General features: G+C 47.9%; 1 protein-coding gene across 9 annotated transcripts in view; it reads left to right on the forward strand.

The window, feature by feature from the left end:
* Nucleotides 1-1,229: 1,229 nt before the first annotated feature.
* Nucleotides 1,230-19,834, forward strand: part of NfI (Nuclear factor I) — a 109,861-nt gene continuing 91,256 nt past the window's right edge. For 6 of the 9 annotated variants that reach the window (XM_033478735.2, XM_033478740.2, XM_033478741.2 and 3 more), the window contains exons 1-2: nt 1,230-2,448; nt 18,178-18,333. In XM_033478735.2, the coding sequence (XP_033334626.1) occupies nt 2,368-2,448; nt 18,178-18,333 (237 nt within the window). In that variant the 5' untranslated portion in view covers nt 1,230-2,367. Of the gene's footprint in view, nt 2,449-11,628; nt 12,343-14,362; nt 14,905-18,177; nt 18,334-19,834 lie in introns of those variants that run through there. The other 3 variants (XM_033478739.2, XM_033478738.2, XM_033478737.2) reach the window with 3 other exon arrangements.

The raw sequence follows: 19,834 nt of genomic DNA on the forward strand, positions 1-19,834 counted from the left end.
TTTATACGCTTTATTGCGGGTCTTCCGTTACCGGAAAAGGATCATTATTCTGTTTTACATTAACACGTTTTTTCCGGGTCACAGTTCGGGCTCTACTTACACGACTAGCCGCAGAAAACCAGTGAAATTTGAGAAAATTCACTTTTTGGAAAATATTGAATATTTTCAAAACTGAAAATAAGATTTTGATAACGAGTATGTAACGAGGATTTCTACGATTTCAAAGGGGTTTCTTTCAAATATATAACTAAATTTATCGAAGTAAATTTTTAGAATGGTATTAATACCTGTGTCCCACATATCACGTGTTAAAAGAGAAATCCTAATTGTCGTAGCTGTGACTTGTTTACAGAAGCTGTCTGCTGGTTGCTCAGCATCTCACCGATTGCAAGTCAAACTCGTTAATTTCTGCAATTCCATGTCGGTCTTCTGTTTTTTTTACACCGCACGAGTGTCTATCATTTTCTTTACGTTGAAAGCAAAGTCGCAGCTGTTTTAGCTGTTACTTTTATCCAAGAATATTTTGCTAGCCACTTCTAATCCCAGCAACTGCAAGTTAAAGTCGTTGTGCAATTTCTCGCGAGTCCTCTTTCTTTTTTCAATCGCGAGATCGCACGATTTTGCAAACACCGGCCGCCTCGAATTTTCAAGAAACGTCGCCGACCGGCCGCGAGCCTTTTATTTTCAATCGGAGAGGACTGTTTCCGCGGGGGTTGAAAAATCAGGCAAGATTGCCCTTTCTCGCCCCGGAGGACCATCTTCCTCGCGTTCTTTCCGCTTCCGTCCCGCCCCCCGCAAATCTCGTCGCTCCTTATCCTTCCTCCGATTTGTCTCCTCTTCCGTTTCTCTATCTATTTATCTCCTCGCGCTCTAATTCTTTCTCTTTTATTTTCCCGCCCCCCCCTCCGCGACTCTCCGTCTCTCTTTCGGTAGACATCGTCCCTCTCTGTCCCTCTCTCGCCGGTCCTCTCCGTCGGACGCTCCGCCGCCGTCCTCGTCGCTCTCTTCGGCCGCCAGTTTCGTCCTCCTCGCTCCTCGAAGCTTTCTTTCTCGCTCGAGGCCGGCGTTGGAGGGCGCGGAGGGCGCGGAGGGTGCCTCGGCGTCCTCGCGGCGCGCTCCCGGCGAGCTTGCGCGACGCCGGTGCTTTTTACGCCGACGCCGACGCCGACGTCGACGCCGACGCCGACGCCGACGCAGCGCCGGTGGCTCGGAGTCGGCGTAGTCTGGGGCCTGGCGTCTCCCGATCGGGAACGGGAAAGCTAGAGGGAGCCGAGAAGGAGCGCAAACCGGGTTGTCCGTGGCTTCACGACGTCCGTGATCCTCGTTGCCGACGTCTCTCCGCCGTCGGGACGCCGAGAGCGAGAACGAGAACGAGGGAGAGACAGGGTGAAAGAGAGGGAGAGAGAAAGAGAGAGAGAGAGACTGCGTCGTCCGAGTCGCACGACGGGCCCAAAACTCGCGGTTAACAACAAACTAAACGATCTAGAACAGCACGGAGAACGAAAACAGTGGCGCGGTCTCGTTCGCCTGTTTCGCGTGGAGAGATTGCCAAGTGAAAAGGAACGAGAAAGGGTTGCGTGGGGGGCGAGGGAGAGCGAAGATATTGAAAACGGGAAGAGCCGGAGGAGAGGAGAAAGATAGAGGAACACGGAAAGAAACCGAACTCGTGGTGTTGTAAGGGTTAGCCGGCCGCGAACCACGGAGGAAAGAGGAAGAGGAGAGGACTGCAAGCTCTCGGGGGAGGGAGGGCGAAGCTCCGTAGAGGGGAGTCAGCAGGGGGGAGAGCTTGAAAGAGATAGAGAAAGAGATAGATAGATAAAGCGAGCTAGCTAGCGTGTGCCGCCTTGCGTGCCACGAGAGATAGAGCGAGAGAGAAAGAGAGCGAGCTAGAGAGAGATAGAGAGAGAGAGAGAGAGAAAGAGAGAGCGTGCGAGAGAGAAACAGAGCGAGAAAGAAAGAGCGAGCACACACAGAGAGGGCCTAAAGTCGAGAGTTAGGAGTTGTGGCTCGCGGTTAGATAGGATGCGTGTGCCTGGGTGCGGTGTTCCACCACCACCCGACAGCCGACGGTTCATCAACGACAGCACCAGCCACGTCTACTGCGGATTCGAAGCGGACAGGGACCGCCGGGCCCGGCTCGCATCGACGAACGCCGACAGGTGCGTGATCGCGCGGGACCAAGGGAGGAAGACGTCTCGCGGCGCACGCCGGACCTCCCCGTGCTGGACCACGGTCCCCTGGTGATCGTAGGCGTCCAAACACGCTGCCAGGACGACGCTGTTGGTGGGCACACGCTCGCTGGAGGACCGTCAGCAAGGTGCAAGCCGGCTCTATCAGCCTGTGCCGCAGCCGACGTCCCAGCTACTAATGTTCATCCCGGATACACTGAGGAGCTGCATGGTGGAACCGGATGTCTCGACTTACCTGCAGGCCCCTTCCGTAGGACAGGTGCTGTTACCATTTTACCATTTAACCGAACCGACCAGTGCTTCGTTCGCTTTGTCCGCTATTAACGCTTTCAGAGAGTGTGTGCGAGAGAAAGAGAGAGAGAGAGAGAGAGAGAGAGAGCGAGCGAGAGAGAGAGAAAGAGAGAGCGATGGTGTTTTCGGTGCGCCAGACCATGCCGCCCGCCGGGCCCGCGTGCCACGTTCTGACGCTTCCGCGTGTGATGCCTGCTAATGATTCCGATAGGTCCTCCGATGTTTTCGACTGTCTCTCGACGATGCTTCAGTTTGCGAGACCCGATACAACGATTCGGGACGCGGCAACGTGTCGGGATTGTTAGACTGTTTGCGAGAGATTCTCAAGTAAAATCGTGTGACCGTAGTTCGGTACTTTTCGGAAAAGTGGTGTTTCGGATGGAATATTTCGAACAGTTTGGAAGATCTCGCGTGTGGGGTTGCTCCGGAGACATTGTCAGGATGATTTTTAACGTACGGGCAGATCTTTTTTGAGGATCGTCAGAGGTTCGTGTTTACTGTACAGACGAAGGGGAAAATGATTTGTCTGTTCTTGCAAGAAGTTTCCCAAGATCTTGTAACAAGCTGTAACAAGTGGTAACGAGTTGTAACGAGTTTTTCAAACTTCCGAATTAAACTTGTGAGCCATTCTAGCTATCTTTCGTGCAACGTTCCTCGAAATTCGTGTGTACTTCGGTTCTGTTTTCTCTCTCTCTCTGTTCCTGGGGGATGCCGAAACCAGCTCTATGCGATTCGTTCGGATTTATTTTTATAAATCAATTCTATTCTGCCATCTATTCTATGCCATTTTGATATTCTTGCATCTCGAAAACGTCGTTCCATGCTCTCCGAAAGTCCACCAGTTAAAATCTCCACTCTCTCCAAGAGAGAAACAACCCTGAAACAACGTCGTCCGTTCCGTTCCTCCGAGATACGGCCCTCGAAAAATTTCTTCCCGAGGGGAACGACTCGAAACTAGTTTGCAGTGGCTCGGAATTTCGACTTTCCGCAATTAGCGACTCGCTCTCCGTTGTTTCCCGTGGCGCGTCGCTCCCCCTGGGACGATGGCTTTATTTGTTGTTGCAAGAGGGATGAAGAGGGAGACAGAGAAAGAGAGAGAGAGAGAGAGAGAGAGAGAGAGAGAGAGAGAGAGGTGGTCGGAAGTGGTCGCGGGCGCACGTGCGACTCGCGTGCACGTCGTCGAACTTTTTCCAGCGGATTATTGCGGCACGCATCCGGCAGCGACGTAAACACCGGTGTTTTTCGCCGCGGGAGCGTTTCTCGCCGGTGAAAACCGCTCGACTCTCTTCCAGTTTTTTTCGCGGAAACCCTTCCGCTGCGAGCTGATTCACCGGTGAAATCACGCGAGCGCCGGTGTACACGGATTTCTCGCGTCGTCCGTCCCGCACGGTGCCCGCCGCGGGAAATTCCTCGTGGAAATCGCCGGCCGAAAATCCGTGTACGTACCACCGCGTCACACGGATTTCGTCCGTCAGAGCTGGCCGATCAGAAAATTACGTAATCACGTGAAACCTGGTCACCGATCTCGCCTCGAGAGGCTAATTGGATCGTCGATTGTCCGAGGTGTCGAACACCGGCTCGGAACCGGACGTTTTGGTCGATGCCTCGTCGCGACGGTGTTAGGTCGGAGTCGCACGAGCGACGAGAAGACGGACGTTGATCATCTTCCCTTGTTTTTCTAGTTGAAAACTGGGACAAACCATCCTTGTTTCCCATTAGTAAAACAAAGAGAGAGAGAGAGAGAGACAACCACCGTCCCTTCGATTTGACGCTCGGGCGACTCTGGCTTTACGCGTCGTGGACAGTCGTCGCGTGAAACGATCAAATGCTCCGGCAGATTGTTTTCCGAGCGGAGCCGACGAGAACCAGAAGTCCGTGGATACGAGAGAAAATGATAAAGAATGGACGTAGGATGCCGGATCCAGGCAACGCGCACCCCGGCTCTGCAGGCCGGGCGAAAATCGGCGAAAATCGTCGAGAAGCCAGGAACCGTTCGAATTCGCCGGGGCCCGCTTAATTCCACATAAACTCGGTTGTCGGCGCGTCGCGGTCGAACAACCGAAGGAAAGAAGAAGGTATCGCGAGTCGTGGAGGGAACGGAGCAACGTAGTCTCCGGATCGAAGGAGATCCGGCCAGTCGTCGGCGGGCATCCCCTAATTCATCAGCCAGCCAACGGGAAAGCAAACACGCCGGAGCTGGGCAAACAAACCGTGCTCTAGACTCAATGAAATCACCAATGAAAAGGACCAAAGCGCGACGAGGACGGCGCGACGCGAGGCGACGCGACGCGCGGCGACCCGACGGAGGAAGAGAAACGCGGGCGAGAAAGAGGATCTCGGCTCTCTCGGTCTGTTTCGCGCGCGCGTTCCCGACCAAGCGCTATCGTGTCAAGGAGCAAGTGCGATCTAAATATAAAAAGAGAGAAAAATCAGATTGGAGCGTGTGACGGGGCGACGGGACGTCGCCGTTACGTAAGCCTCGTGATTATCGATATAAATAGGCGGGATCCCTTGCATAATTAGGGGACGCGCGCGGGGGCGGCGGCGCCGGGCTGGCACTTCGGCGGGAACGAAAGGCTGCATTGCTGAAAATCAGCTGACGAACCACCCCCGGACCATCGCGCATCGGCAGAGACGCGACAAGCACGCGGAACAATCGCGGACGGGCGCGCGTGTGCGCCGCGAACACATGCAAGCCGATGTGTTTATACGCGTGACGCGGCGGTAGGGTGGGTGTACCGGTTTTGTGGCAATTTGTATTATTATTCAGATCTTTTTTTATTGGGAATTGTCTTGAGTTCCTAGAGATCAACAGAACTTTAAACTAGTAGATACATGTATTGTCTCTAGCGAGCATGTACAGTTAATGTTGAAACCATTCTTTCTACACCATAAATTATTCTTAGTGAAGAACCTGTGGAATTGTGTGGTTTTCTTAAGGTAAACGTAATGATCGCACGAATTACGATACGTATAACTTGAAAAAGAAAAGAGAGAAGTTAGTGGAAAAAATGCAATGCAAATAAAATTAATAGCGGACAGGATAAAACAGGAGAAAGCAGAAGAAATGAAGAAAAATAAATTAAAAGCGAAAAGAATGAAACTGGAAGAAGAGTACGAAGAATGAAAGAAGCCAGGGAAATATAAAAGAACAACGCGAAGAAAGTTTTTAAAATAAGAAAAATAAAATTACTTTCGCGTTATCATTAGACATATATCATTCGTTCTCTATCGTCTTAAGACTGATTTGATAACATTCCGTGACATTTTATGAATCATAATTTCTTCATAAGATCTTCATCCCCTACAGTCTCACCACCGACTGGTTAAAATCCAATGATTTTCTTATTTTCATATCGATGGATTTTACAGAAATCTCCATCCTTTGTCGTCTTAACACTGGATTTGATAATATTTCGTGACGTTTTATGAATCATGAGTAAGGAGTTTATCAAGATCTTCATCCCCTATAGTCTCACCATCGACTGGTTAGAATTCGATGATCTTCTTATTCTCATATTGATGGATTTTACAGAGTTTTCCATCCTTTATCTTCTTAAGACTGATTTGATCATATTTCGTGACATTTTATGGAACATGAGTAACAATTTTATAAAAACCTTCATCCTCTGTCCGCTGCCGACTGGTTAAGATTCAACGATTTCCCTTGAACTTATTGAAACACCAACGACCAGGAACAACAAGATAAAAGTGAAACGATAGACGACGCGATTAAACGAGGACCGATGTCCTGTTTTTCGTTCGACGACGGCCCCGTTGGAATTAGGAACAGTTTTGGAGAGCAACGTCGGGAACGGCGGAATCGTGGGTAACTTTTTGCCGCGGCAATCCGGAATTTCGTAGCCCACTTAGGGCGGCGAAATGTCGCGTGGATATAGCCGGAGAAGGTTCGTTGTCCCCGGGGAAACCGGCGTCCTCGTCTCCAGCAAACTTAGAACAGTCATTAGCGCGGCGAACGCGATATTTACTCGGGATGGTGTGCTCTGATACGCCGGCCGTGTGCATTACCGGCGTGATTCGGTGGTAAAACTGCTCCTCACGTGACGAACATCCCGCTCTGCCATAATCGTTCCGAAAGTTAGCGTCCTTTCTAGGGGAGTCCGAGCAATGCACGCCTTCGGGATTAAGCCTAGAACATACGCGAAATATCCTTGTCGTATCGAGCATGTTCCTTCAACGGATCTTTCGTTTCTTTAATCAGGAATTTCTTTTTCTTTCTTAAGATACAGTATTTTCGTGTTTAGGGGTAGACTTTTGGGGGTATCTTCAATTAATGTGGTAGCTTCCAGTGATCGAAGTCTTGATATTTCTTGCTAAGCTCGAAAGAGAAGTGTTTATGCTTCGGAGATTACAAGTTTGGGATTTAGTGACGTACAGGGTGATGACAAAGTGACCTTAAAAAAATCACTGAAGTGACCTTGGTAGAACGATTCTTTGTTGTCGTCAGATGCACGTTTCGGAACCATTTAACGCTGTATTTACGGAGCATGAAAAACAGCTGTTTTATGTCAGTTCATAAAAGTAACAATGAGACATTTATTCTGATTTTTAACAAATGTTATTTGTAACATTCGTCGTAAGTGACATATAAATCGAATAAATAATTCATAAATATGTGTTCCGTAAATCTAGTGTTAATACCACTTTGTCACTTTCTCATACTTTTTGTAGCAACAGAAATAACTTAGACGATCAATTGAAGCGAATCACCTTGTTATATATAGGGTGTTTCGTTTAACCAGATCCAGTGAAACATCTTGTAATGGGTTGAAGCTACGAAAAAAAAAACGTTCATTCAAAAGTTGTTCAGTACAAAAATATGCCTTACGCAGTATTAACAATTTCTTCATTCGTACAATGTTGGAGGATATATCAAGGTCAACCTTGACTTTTTTTAAATCAGGCCATACAGTTTCTTATTCATATTACGACTGTACTTGGACCAAACACCCTAGGCAACATTTAGTGCTATACTCCTAAAAAACCAACTAACTGGTTGAACAAAATTTTCCGGAACTCGGACAATGTCTGCTCGACCGATTCGAGTCGATTAGAAAGATCGATTCCCAAGGGATATACCAGCAATCTGCATCGACAGGAGAAACGAGACCGAAACAAACGCAGCATCTCCGGAGCACGTAGCATGGTACTGGTATCGCGACCGTAGGATCTCGAATCGAGAATCGTTCCAACGCGAGTCAGTTCCCAGCCAATCTGTCTTATCTAGCGAAAATACGGGCGTCCGAGCGACGCAGGAACAGAACCCGGGGTGGCGGCGATAGTGTCTGAGAGGGCCGGGGGGATGGGCCGCTATCAAAAATTGCGAGCGGTGTGTCTGCACCGGGTCCGTGCATAACGTGGTCTCTATCTGCCGCGAAGTCTATGTCAGTGTCTATCTTAGGTGGCGGCGAGGAGTTTGGCTATCGATCGGCTTCGCCAGCAGCAGAGCAGCAGCGGTAGCAGTAGCAGCGGTAGCAGCAGCCGCGTGCTCCCTCTCGTTCCCCTTTTTCTTTCTTCCTCGTCGTGTCTTGTTCCGGCCGTTCCGCCGCCGTTTCTCACCCCGCGCCGCGCTTTCTTCTTGTTCCTCTTCGTCCTCCTCGTCCTCTTCCTCCTTCTCTTCCACCTCCTCCTTGTCGTCGTCGTCGTACGCGGAACAAGCCACGCGGACCGGACCCGCAAAACACGGCTCCACCGACGTCCGACATTTCGCTGTCCGTTTCTTACTGCGGAGAGACCGTGCTGCCCACCCTTCTCCACCCTCCCCGGCCCCGGTCCATCCCCGCGCTCGTTCCCTCGTGGCCACCTACTTCGTTTCCGGGGGCGAGTTCGCCCGAGTCTTTGGAACGCTTAACCCCGGGACAAGCGATCGCGACTCCGCGGACACGATTTATAGGGAGCTACCCCTCTCCGCCGGTCCGAACGGGGCTGAGACATTCCTCGAGGGTGTCGGCAGATCCATCCCCCACACCACGCACTTTTGCCGGCAGTCAACGAGCGCTCGGTTTTTAACCGGCCCTTCAGCGGTCACGCGTTTCGCCCTTTCGCCCGTTGTCCGCGGGACAGTCGGATCATAAGTTCTTCTTCCTCGGTTCCTCTCGAGTGTCTCGTGGAGGAATTTCTGTCGATTGTGCAATCCGGTTTTTTCTTGTGGCAGGATCATGTGCATTATTGACTGGAACGATGGATACAAGACAGGAGAAGCGTCGGAGGAACTTTAGAGTAGTGACATAATATTGTCGTTGTGTTGAAATTATATTGAAATAGGATACAATAGGGCACTCGATTCCTGTTTTTTATAATTGATGCAGAAAGTTTTTATCTTGCTGTTTATTTCAGACTTTTTATTTACGGTCACTTTATTATTTATTTCGCTTGTCTTTTTAACATTTCTGCGTGCACGGATTACGTTCTAAGACGTAAGTCAAAGTTTTTAAAAATGTCACTTATGCCATCATGATTCCGACCCATTCCCGTGTTCGCTTTAACCCTTCGAAGCGCTGTCGGAAAGGATTTCCGTCGACTTTGCAATCAATTTGGTTATATCTTTAGCTATTTTTTGGTTGTATTCTACAACATCGGATAAAAGTAGTTTCATAAATGAAAAATTGAACGTAAGTCTTTATGCTCGAAGCTGTCTCGATTCCAGAATTCAAGAATCTCATTTGGTCCAAGATATTTCAAGAATGCGCACAAAAAGAACACGAAAACGAGAAATGTTCGCGAATCGTACTAAACAAGAATAAACTCGGCGACGTAAACATTCTTCCGAATTATATTAAAAAGTTCCGAAACATGCTGACCATCTTTCGACTCGTCTTTCGAGTTCAAACGCTCGCATGTTTTTCAGCTGTGTTAGCGAAACGAATTGGTCCGGGCTTTTCATTTTGTTCTTTTTCCGTGTAGAAACGTCGAAGCAATTTTTTTTAGATATTATATTGTGGAAAACGATGGCGATCGATTGATTCCGAACAATTGGCAGGCGGTTTAGCGATGTTTTTCAGGTGCCGTCGATTCACGGTGCAAGCCTATTTTTAGCGTTTCGAAAAGTCGGTTCCATTGTTTTTTTTTCCCGCGGGTTTATTGACGCGGAACGCGGCCGGCAGGACAGCCCGGCCTCCGCGGGGAATTAAAACGTGGCAAGAATCAATCGTGCGGCCGGCCTTCTTCGTCGAGTTTCGCGCAATTTGCTGATCGTCCCCTGGGAGACTCCCCGGTTAGCTACCATCGAGAAGTGTCGCAGCGTAAATTTTACCGTTCGACGGCCGACTGAAAATGTCACGAATCCTCCCCGCCTTCTCGTTTCTCGGACATTTCGATTTTCCGACTTTCGAATTCGAGCTTTCCCCATGCCCGTGCCTGTTAAGCATTTTTTCACACTTAACGTCGGTTTGTAACGTAAATTCGTCTGGTTCTGTTAAAGACGTTTTTATTTTCTAGAGACGTTAAACGTACCAGACGCATTTATTTGACAACCTAATACGCGAAAAGACAAAATAGTGTACTTTATTCCGGATGTTATTGCAAGTATTAACACTAGGTTTACGGAACCCGTTAAAATGTCTAATTAAACCCGCTTAAATAAATTCGTAAATTGTTTCATTTACGATTGCGGCAAATATTATAATAGCACTCGTTCGAAATAAATGTCTTATTGTCACTTTTGCGAAGTAATATAAAGCAGCTGTTTTTAGTGTTCCGTAAAACTAGCGATAAGCACAATGAAATTCTTCCTTCGATTTTTCTACGGTTCCCGGATTACGGTTAAATGATAAACAAGTTATTCTAATTTTCTCGACCACTGCTCTGATGAATAACTATCATAAACGAGTACCGAACAATCCAAATAATCGAAATAATCGAAGGTACGACAAAAAGGTTCCATCATCCCCTTCAGAAACTCATCGAATACTTTCGAATTCGAATGCAAGGGAGTTCCATTTCGTACAAACCCCCATGGAAACCACCACCGTCATCCCGAAACCATCACGGTGCGCCAGAAGAAAAAGACCACGGTCCCGCAACAACCGAAATACAAATTCCAAACCGCAAAAAGGGTGAACCGCATTCATCGACCAGGCTCGGAGAGCGTCGCGGCGGGAAGGGTCCGGTGCGTTTCAAACGCAAACCGAAAAAAGAAGAAACGGGCAAGGGAGTAAAAAAGGGCGGGCAACAAAAATCCATCCTACCAAAAGTGCAATTTCGAGACCGAAAACGATGCCGCGGGAAATCATTTTAAACGCTCGTCTCATTGCAATTAATTGGGTTGAATGAGGCTCCAGTGTCTTTTCGATCATCGTTGATTTTTCTTCACCTTTTCCTGCTTCTTTTTCTTCTTTTTTCCTTCTTATTTATTTAGGTCGAGTGTTTCAACGTTGACTGACTTCCGGTTACAATGCTTCTTTATTGCCTGCTTCCATCCCCTCTCTTTAACGCTACTTTTACGGAGCACTAAAAATTGCTGTTTCATTGGCTTGTTGCAAAAGTAATTTCGATTTTCCAAATATCTAGCTTTAGTTAGTCTAGCTTTAGTTATTCCGATCCTTAACGAGTGTTATCGTTAATCTGAATAATCGTAAATGAAACTAATTAGTGACCCGTCATTTCGACGGTTTCCGTAAACCTACTGTTATGGTGTTACAGAATTATTAGCGTCGTCGAGAGTATTCGCAGGAGGTGGTTGAGCTTGCAGAGACAGAATCATGTCTCGCTGTCTCTGAAACAATCGTTGATCTTATTGAACCTGGTCAAAAATTCAAACTTTGTAGCTTCGATTGCAAATCGTTTGAAGTCCCACTATACCAGGATTAAAATTCCTAGTGGCTGCGATTGTGACACGCACTGTAGAATGATTAGTGTTCTGTCGTGAGTCGGTAGAAGGGGTTGAGCTTGCAGAGAGGGAATCATTCGCGCGAGGAGAACCGTAGGGGAGTATCGTAGCAGCTCGCTGGCCGAGGAGGGGGCGAGGAGGAAGAGGATGAGGAGAAGGAGGATGAGGAGGAGGAGGAAGAGGAGGAAGATGGGCGGGAGGGGTGGAGAAGTTGCGTTGGTTCGAGGGCAAATCTAGTAAGCTAGGACAGAGGCTATTAATAACTGTTTGGGGTGCCGTACCTGGCCGCCACGCCGCGCCGCGCCGCGCCGCGCGGTGCCTTCGGCGCGCGTCTAGATACGCGCGTCTCGACGACCGGCGTCTCAGTGTCGTCGCGACGACCGACGTCGAGCCCGTCGTTCCGGCGTCGACGGTCCTGCCTCGCGGGTTTTATGTCTCGCGTCGATCCGAGCCTCGTTTCTCGATCATCTCTCGCTCCAACCGCCCCCGAAACGGTTCTATTGTGGATCGCGCGCGTCGCCTAAATCCTCGCCTCGAGTAGCCTCGTTGATCCTGCGTAGAATCTGCGTAGATCCTACGTAGATCCAGCGCCCTTCGGCCGCGTCCGACCGTCCGGTATTTCCGCGTGGAACGTTTTCCGCGCTCGAGTTTTCCCCGAAAGGTGAAGGATCGAGGAGTAACGGGGCACTATCGAGGCAAAAGCAACGGTACACACAGTGCGCGCTCGATCGCCGTGAACCGATCGAGTGAACCCATTGGCAGCCTACCAGATCCTTGGATCGAGTGGATCAGTGTCGAGGCCCCGCGATCAACTCGCCCCTGTGAATCCGGACGATCGAATCAGTGGAGAAACCGCGAGCTAGTCGGATCCCGGGACTAGCGCAGCTCGGATCGCCGCTCCTGCGAAGGATCAGCTGATCGACGGACCGCCGTCGATCCCGCGATATCGATCCTGCCGCGATCTCGCTCCTCCCGAAACCAGAAAATCGTTTGGACGCGTCTAGATCCCGTTTAGTAAGTAGCTCGGAGGCTCGGTGGGAAGATCGATCGGACTCGATCGGTTCCCGATCGTCCTCGATCATCCTGTTTGCAGATGGACGCTCGATCGTGGCCGGTGAACACCCTTTTCGAAGATCGATTCACCTTCCGGGTTTTTGATCGATCCGTCGAAGTTCTCGTCGCTTCGGAATTCACTCGTACGGAAGATTTAAGAGGATCACGGTCGCGTGGATCCCGTGGCCATTTTGCCAAGAGTGTTTGTTCACTATGGATCATCCGGATGATGGAATGACTTCTAGGCGATGTAGCTTCTAGGTGATTTAGGGGTTCGGTTCGATCGCGTTGCCGGAATTTGTGGATTTCGATTGTTGTTTCGGCAAGTGCGATTCTTCTTCCGATCTTCCGAGCAGAGATCGTCGCGTAATATCTCCGCTGTGATAAATATGCGCGCCGCGCAGAACCGCGCCGATTTATTGCTGACAACTACGCACCAAGTCCGACTTGCAAATAGAAGTTCCGCGCGACACGTGCGCTCGTCCTCCGCGGCCAGACCTTTGTGTTTTTGGCTCCGTTTTCGGCTCTTGGTGACAACAGACGACGACGACGACGACGGATGTAGGAACCTTCCTCGAGTCCATTGACTTACGATCTACGATCGTCGATCGTCGAGGATCCTCGATCGATCTCTTTCGATTCGTTCGAATCGAATTGTTTCGCCAGAAATGTTCGAATTGAGAGAAGCTCTGATATTTCGGCTAGTTATCGCTGTCGCATAAAATTCGCAGTCGAATGTGATGGAAAAAAGCAAATAAGCAATACCGCGTATCCAGTTAAATAATGATATATATTTTATCCGAAGTATGTACACGTGCCATATAGTGTCCTTTTAAATCCGTTTATATAATTGCGACGGACTGCCTAGATCGCGCTGTTTAACCCAAACAACTGAAACAAAAATCTCAACGCACACAATATAACGGTCGTGGAGTGACGATGCCTCTGGGCACCAAGGAGAGCTATGATCGTTGAATGCCAACAGAATGATTCCTCGTTGAAGATTCAAGAGAACATCTCGTCGGTTGAACGGACGTTTAACAGACGAATCGCGGATTGTTTTCGAGCCCGATATCGCGAGAAATTTCCCAGAAACGTTGTTCAGCGAGCAAGGCGGCCGCCGGAACGACGCGGATTGTCTCCGGGAATTCTCTTTCTCCGGCGCGGATACTAAATTCGTTTTGTTGATGCTGCACACTGTCGTCGAATCTCGCGGCAGCGAGGCCCCGGTTGCAAATAGAATGTTGTCGCGATGACGCCTCGCGTTCACGGTTGCATCGAAAACACGTTGCCTCGGGAAAGCTTCGAAACAGCGGACGCGGATTCTTGCCCGAGATGCTTGGCAGTTCGGTCGATCGATTAATCGAGCAATCGTTCGAAGGCCGAACGGCCTAGAAATATTTTCGGAATGATCGGAAAGCCGAGGGAAGCGATCGTTCTTCCGAAACAGCCAGCGACTATGCGCATTGCTCCATGAACATCTTGCTGACGGCCACGTGATCCACCAAACGCCACGTGACGCCATTTTGTTCTAGAAATTCGTGATACCGATCTCACAGTGTCGCCACCGAAATTACCAAAATCTCACTACACTCGTGCAGACTGATTTTTCTCCATGTTGTTCACCGATCCGTGAACCCATCCGCTCGCGATAAAATGGCCACGGGACGTTGCTGGACGTCTCTTTCCACGGTGTTATCCGCGATGACGACGTCCGCGGCGTCACCGCGCGCGACTCCTTAACGCCTTTGATTTTCGTTCGCGTCCGAAAATAACGTGTCGTATAGACGCACGCCGCGACCGCCGGCAGGGAACGCGCGTCCTGCTCTCGTGTTAGTGTGTCCGAGCGAATCCCTGGTGACAAAGCGGGACGCTCTTAGCTCCGCGAATACCTCCCCTAATTTTTCAACCCGAAAATAAAACAATCGCGGGGCCGCGATCGGGCGTCCACGTGTCGGGCGATTCGCGAGACCGAGTTCAGTGTTCGGACCTTAGAGACGAGGTCGTTTTCTCGGGAAACAGAGCTGGTACGCGTCGACGGAACATCAGAGGATTAGTAGCCACCTGGAAACACCTCGAGAACGACGCGATAAGACCAGAGGAAGAGCTAAGGTAGGAAGACAGGAGGGCCCAACGCTCCGGAAGACTAATAAGACCGGAGGAGACAGAACTCTCGAAGAAGGATAATCAATTGGACCGGAGAGGAGCTACGGCGGACCTTAACTCGGATCTCGGGAGAGGGTGGACAAAGAGGAGGATTCCGGCGGAGATAGTTCGGAGGAGGTTTCGGAGACCGGCTGCCGGTCGGTTTTCGCCTAATCGAGACGAAAAAGGGGCCGGGAAGAGGGACGCGGAGCGTTGGTGCAGATGAGGCCACGATCAATCTGCGACAGGGTGGCGGAGGAGTATTGCGACCCTGACGGTTGTTACTGCGAGAATCGGTGCTTCTGACAGCCGGACGGCAGGAGGGACAGACAGACGGTAGTGTGCCACAGCAGCCGCAGTGCTTGCGAATACTCGATGGTGCGTGTCCTTTCACGCTTGTTCACTGGCCGCCCTTCCTGTTCTTCGCCTTCTCCTCCTCCCCCGGCTCCCTCTTGTTGCTTGAATTGCCATTAACGGGACAGGCGCTTCGCTCTTGGTGTACGGGATTGTTTTTGCGAGTGCGATATAGTTGGGACACGATTTTACAACATTTTCCAAACGGCTGAATGCTTCTGGTTTTTAGGGTGGTGGTGAAGATTGGCGGAGGTTAGGCTGTGATCTTCTTCTGGTAGAATTTCTGAAGAACAGCGTGATTATTTTTTTTGGAGAACTTTTAACCACTGTAGTTAGTGGAATGCTCCAATAATCACTAGATTGCGGATTTTATGTATTTATAACAAAAACGAATAGATCGAGTGCGAAACAGCAAAATCGTTTGGAGAATTTCAAAACATTATTGCATTGCTGTCAACCCGCTAAAACTATTAAGGAAAGGAATAAATATCTGTGTAGTTCCTACATCATGCAATTAATGAAGACAATTTTTATTTTGCATGAAGATCCGCAGTCTGGTAATCAGTCAGATGCACGACAATTATTTAAAAATTGTTGAGATCCTAATGAGCCTCTCGTAGCAAATGATTGAATAAATTCCTTCATTCAAATACACATTACAAAATAGCAAGATGCCAAGATAAATTCAGTATTCTAATTTTTATAAAGCAACACAGATTTCTTTAGTGTTCGTCACGTTTTATTTTAACCTGTTAATTTGCAAGCTACCCCCGAAACTAGACTCCGACTTCCGTCGAAAACCGGCAAAGTAACTCGATCTCGTAAGCGTTTAACACTATTTTTGCTGATCTTTGGTGTATATCTATTTTTACCAAATTAATTTTACAGTCGCTTTACAATCAGAATTATCATATAACTCCTACAGCAACAACAAGAATTTTTTCTGAAATTCTCAAATCTCTCGACGCAGTTTACACTACGTATTTTCGAATTAAATCACTCTATATATTATATTCTATAATCTAAAGGGTGTTTTGCCCGATTAATTAACCCTTTGCACTCGAGTGGTGACTATGAGGCACCATTAAAATTGTTACATCACGTTCCAACATAATTGTTGTATGAGTTGCAAGACTAAATTACATATACATGGAATGCACTTTGTCATATAAAATGGAAATACCGTAAGTCAGAAAAATTAATTTAGATTTACAGTTAAAATGACTTCGAGTGCAAGGGGATAATAAATAATAATAATAATCAGGGAAAAGTAATTAAACGTAGAAAGTTATTTTAAATTTCAATTTCGGCGGTGTCTTCTGATCCCCTCGATAAAAATACTAAATTTCCGGGTGTTTAAGGGTAGTAGATAAAATTGCTGGAGATCGAATAGACGTCTTACGATGCTCTTTTAACATATAGAGTATATAAAGACCATTTGACAGTGAGTAAATAATTAATTCGAGAGCGCAAGTGGTCCGTAACCAGCCAAGGACCACAGAGAACGGTAGAATCCCTTAACCACCCCCGGAGTTAAACATCGTGGTTCGTCGAAAACCAGCAGAGCGGCTCGGGTTCTCGGGATCCGACAGGTTTTCAAAAAGGAACACCAACGTTTATTTACGCGGCACCGTGACGAGGGTGCGAACGGGTGGCACAGTGACGTTGTTCCCACCCCCGCGACATTTTCCTCGGCTCCCGGACTCTCGGGCGAGCATCCATCACGCGCCATTAGCCGGCATTCGTCCACTCGAACCCGTCGATCAAGCACATCGTTACAACTCGATGGTTCCAGCCCCGTCGTTCCGCTCTGCGGAGTGGGTGCTACGGGTGGCTGAGGGGGTGGTCCGAGGGGAGGGATGAGAGTGCACGTACGTTATTGTTCCAACGATGAATATTCCGCAACCGGGGCTGATTTTCATGCGAGAGTGCTCCATAGAGAAGTCGGCCGAAAATTGATCCCCCGTAAAATGATGTTTACATCCCCCACCGAGGAGCGTGACGGGGGTTCTGCCTCCACGGCCACCCGCATTTGCCTGACAAAGGCTCGGCGGATCTATTCTCCCGCGGCGATCGTGGAATAGCTCGATCCTCGACCTACAATCGGCGAACGGCGGAAGAACCTCTGCCTTTTTCTCTCTATCTGGTCTCCTCCGTTTCTTTTTCATTCGGTTCTTCCACTTCTTCTTCTTCTCCTTCTTCGTCTTCTTTTTCCTCTTCTTCTTCTTCTTCTACGTGCTCTCTCGTTCGTCTTGTACTCTCGTCCCTCTTTCGTTGGTCGTCCCGCCGACCGGAAACGGAGATTCATCGACCTTTCGATCCCGGAAGAGAACGAAAGCTACGATAAGGACGAGCTTCCTTCCGCGACCCTCTTCTTTCTGGCGTTGTCGGGAAATCGTCGTCCTTCGGCGAAACGAGATCTCCGACCGTTTGATCCGTCGCGTAGAAAATCCCTCGGATTTTAGAACGGAATCCCGACCGGGCGGAACAATCGCGGGGAAAACGACCGGCATCGGAATTATTAAAAGCGTTTTATGCGAACTTAGACCGGCCTACAGACCTCTTCCCTAGAGAAACTTGATTGTTTTCGATCGTTTTACGCGGTTGTATTTCCGGATTTTGAGAACCACTTCGCGTCAGCTGCGAGTAACGCGCCTCTAATTTTAATTCTTGTAAAATCATGTGTAAAAATGGAGCTTTGTATAAAAAGACTTAATTTTAATTTTATTTATTTATGTGTATGGGTAAAAGATATCCTTTGTTATAGAAGAAGAAATTAAAAATGGGATTTTATATATAATACAAAATAAGAAAAAATGTTGAAAACACACAAAAGTATAATACAGAAAAATATGATCGGTGGGAGAGTTTACTGTTAGAAGAAAAATAAAATAAAAATTAATAGAAAAAGGTAGAAGAATTAGATTGTAAAGTAGTGAACTGTGAGTAGTGAGCTGTAAAGATCCACAAAAGATTGGGCGAATTAAAATTATTTTCGGAGTATCATTGTGCTATTTTAATCTCGTTCGGATCATTAAAGGAAGAATTAAATGTGTGTATGTATATTTTATTTCGCATAAAAGTCCGCAGTATAATGAACGGTCATAAACATCGATATTAGAGCATAGTCGAAAACAGTTGTATACTTGAACAGTATGAAAGCGTGCGAAAGTTAACGAAGCCGTTTGCCTAATGCGTTCCGCATCCCCTTTTTCTGCGAATGAACGGACAGTGACTTTCAATTGCCAGGAATGTCGGAAATTTATTAACCGGTTCGTCGTTTGTTTGTGCACGCAGGATGAGTTCCATCCATTCATTGAGGCCCTCCTACCATTCGTGAAGTCTTTCTCGTACACGTGGTTCAACCTACAAGCCGCCAAGAGGCGTTACTACAAGAAGCACGAGAAGCGGATGAGTCTCGAAGAGGAACGTCAGTGCAAGGAGGAACTCCAGGTGAGTGACACTGCCAAACGATGTATTTTCTTGGCGGGAAAGTAATCTCGGTCTGCAAGGATCGAGCGAGTGCGATGCCATTCGCATTCTCCGTCGATCACAGTTACACCGTTTCGTTGGAAATCGTCGCGCGGCTTTTTTTTTCATGCATTTTCATATCGTCGAGTAAAATCGCAGTCTCTGAGGTCGAATAGAATTCGCTGAACACCATTTTACGAGCAACGATAGACGTTCGCCGATAAAACTTTCGTCGGTCGACGGAACAGAAACGTCGGAAGGTTGCACGGAAGCATGGCGGTCGTAGGTGTGCCGCTAATTTCATAAGTTCCGAATGAAACTAATGAGGTTTGGGACTATTTCGGGCGCGAAGCGTCCTCGTGACGCGCTATCGCTCAGTTCAGAAAGCCAGTTGCTTTCAAACGTCCTATAACGACGGTCCTGTATTAATAGAACAATCTGAGTATGATGGGGAATATTAACGAACCTCGAGGAAAATTGGAAAAATCGGACTGCAGTCCTCGGTCTCTTGTCTCGGGGAAACTTGAGCGATCCTCGCGAAACTCTTTTCACGGTCGTATAAAGTGTTATTAAAGTGTGACGATCGTTACTACAAATAAATCTGAAATGAGGAGTTTTACGCGAAATAAAAACTGCCTTTGAAAATTATGATAAACAAAAACCAAACAGGAACGCTCTTTCTTCGATCGTTCCAACAAAATGAATGTAATAAGTTGCTGTTCTTAAATTTTTCGAATCACTTTATTGCTTCAAATCGTATCTACATCCACTTTTGCCATAAATTCATGCAATCTGCAGTCTAATTACTACACTGCGGATTTTACGCATTTATGGCAAAAATGTGTAGTTATAGCGTAAAATTGTGAAAGACATATGAAGAACTTAATAATATTGCAACACTGTTCTCGACCTATTTAAAATGATTAAAAGAAACAATATATTTTGATTCAATTTATATTTTTTACAAACGTGTTGGAAAATTTTATTTTGCATAAAGATCCGCAGTCTGCTAATTACGAGTCGTCCGCAGGTCTGATAAATGTAATAAGAAATTGTGTCGTTCTCGAGTTGCATTACCGTAGGAATTCTCGATTGTATGGGTGGAAATGCGGCAGCAGGGTTAAAAGACCATTAAGGGTCGGTCCGTGGATAAAGTGTTAATAAAGTGTGACGATAAAGGGAGACAATGACGCGCGCAGGATCCCACGGAAGTCGGGAAAACAGTCGGTCGAGTGTAATCGAAACTTCGGGCCGCGAGTAACTTCTCCGACGCGGACTTATCCCGCGATTAAAACTCCCGGAAAAAGTTTCCACGGCGTTCCAGAGTGCCGCGGGCTTCCGGTCTTAGCGTCGGACGTCGCTCGATTTACGCTTTAATTAAATAAAGTGTTTGCTCTCGCCTGTCGACGCGGTTACGTACCCTTAAATATTGAAACGGTCCTCGTAGCTCCGCGGAGAGAACTTGAACCGCGCGCCATCGTGA

This window comes from Megalopta genalis, chromosome 2 (assembly GCF_051020955.1).
Source record: "Megalopta genalis isolate 19385.01 chromosome 2, iyMegGena1_principal, whole genome shotgun sequence".
NCBI lineage: Eukaryota > Metazoa > Arthropoda > Insecta > Hymenoptera > Halictidae > Megalopta > Megalopta genalis.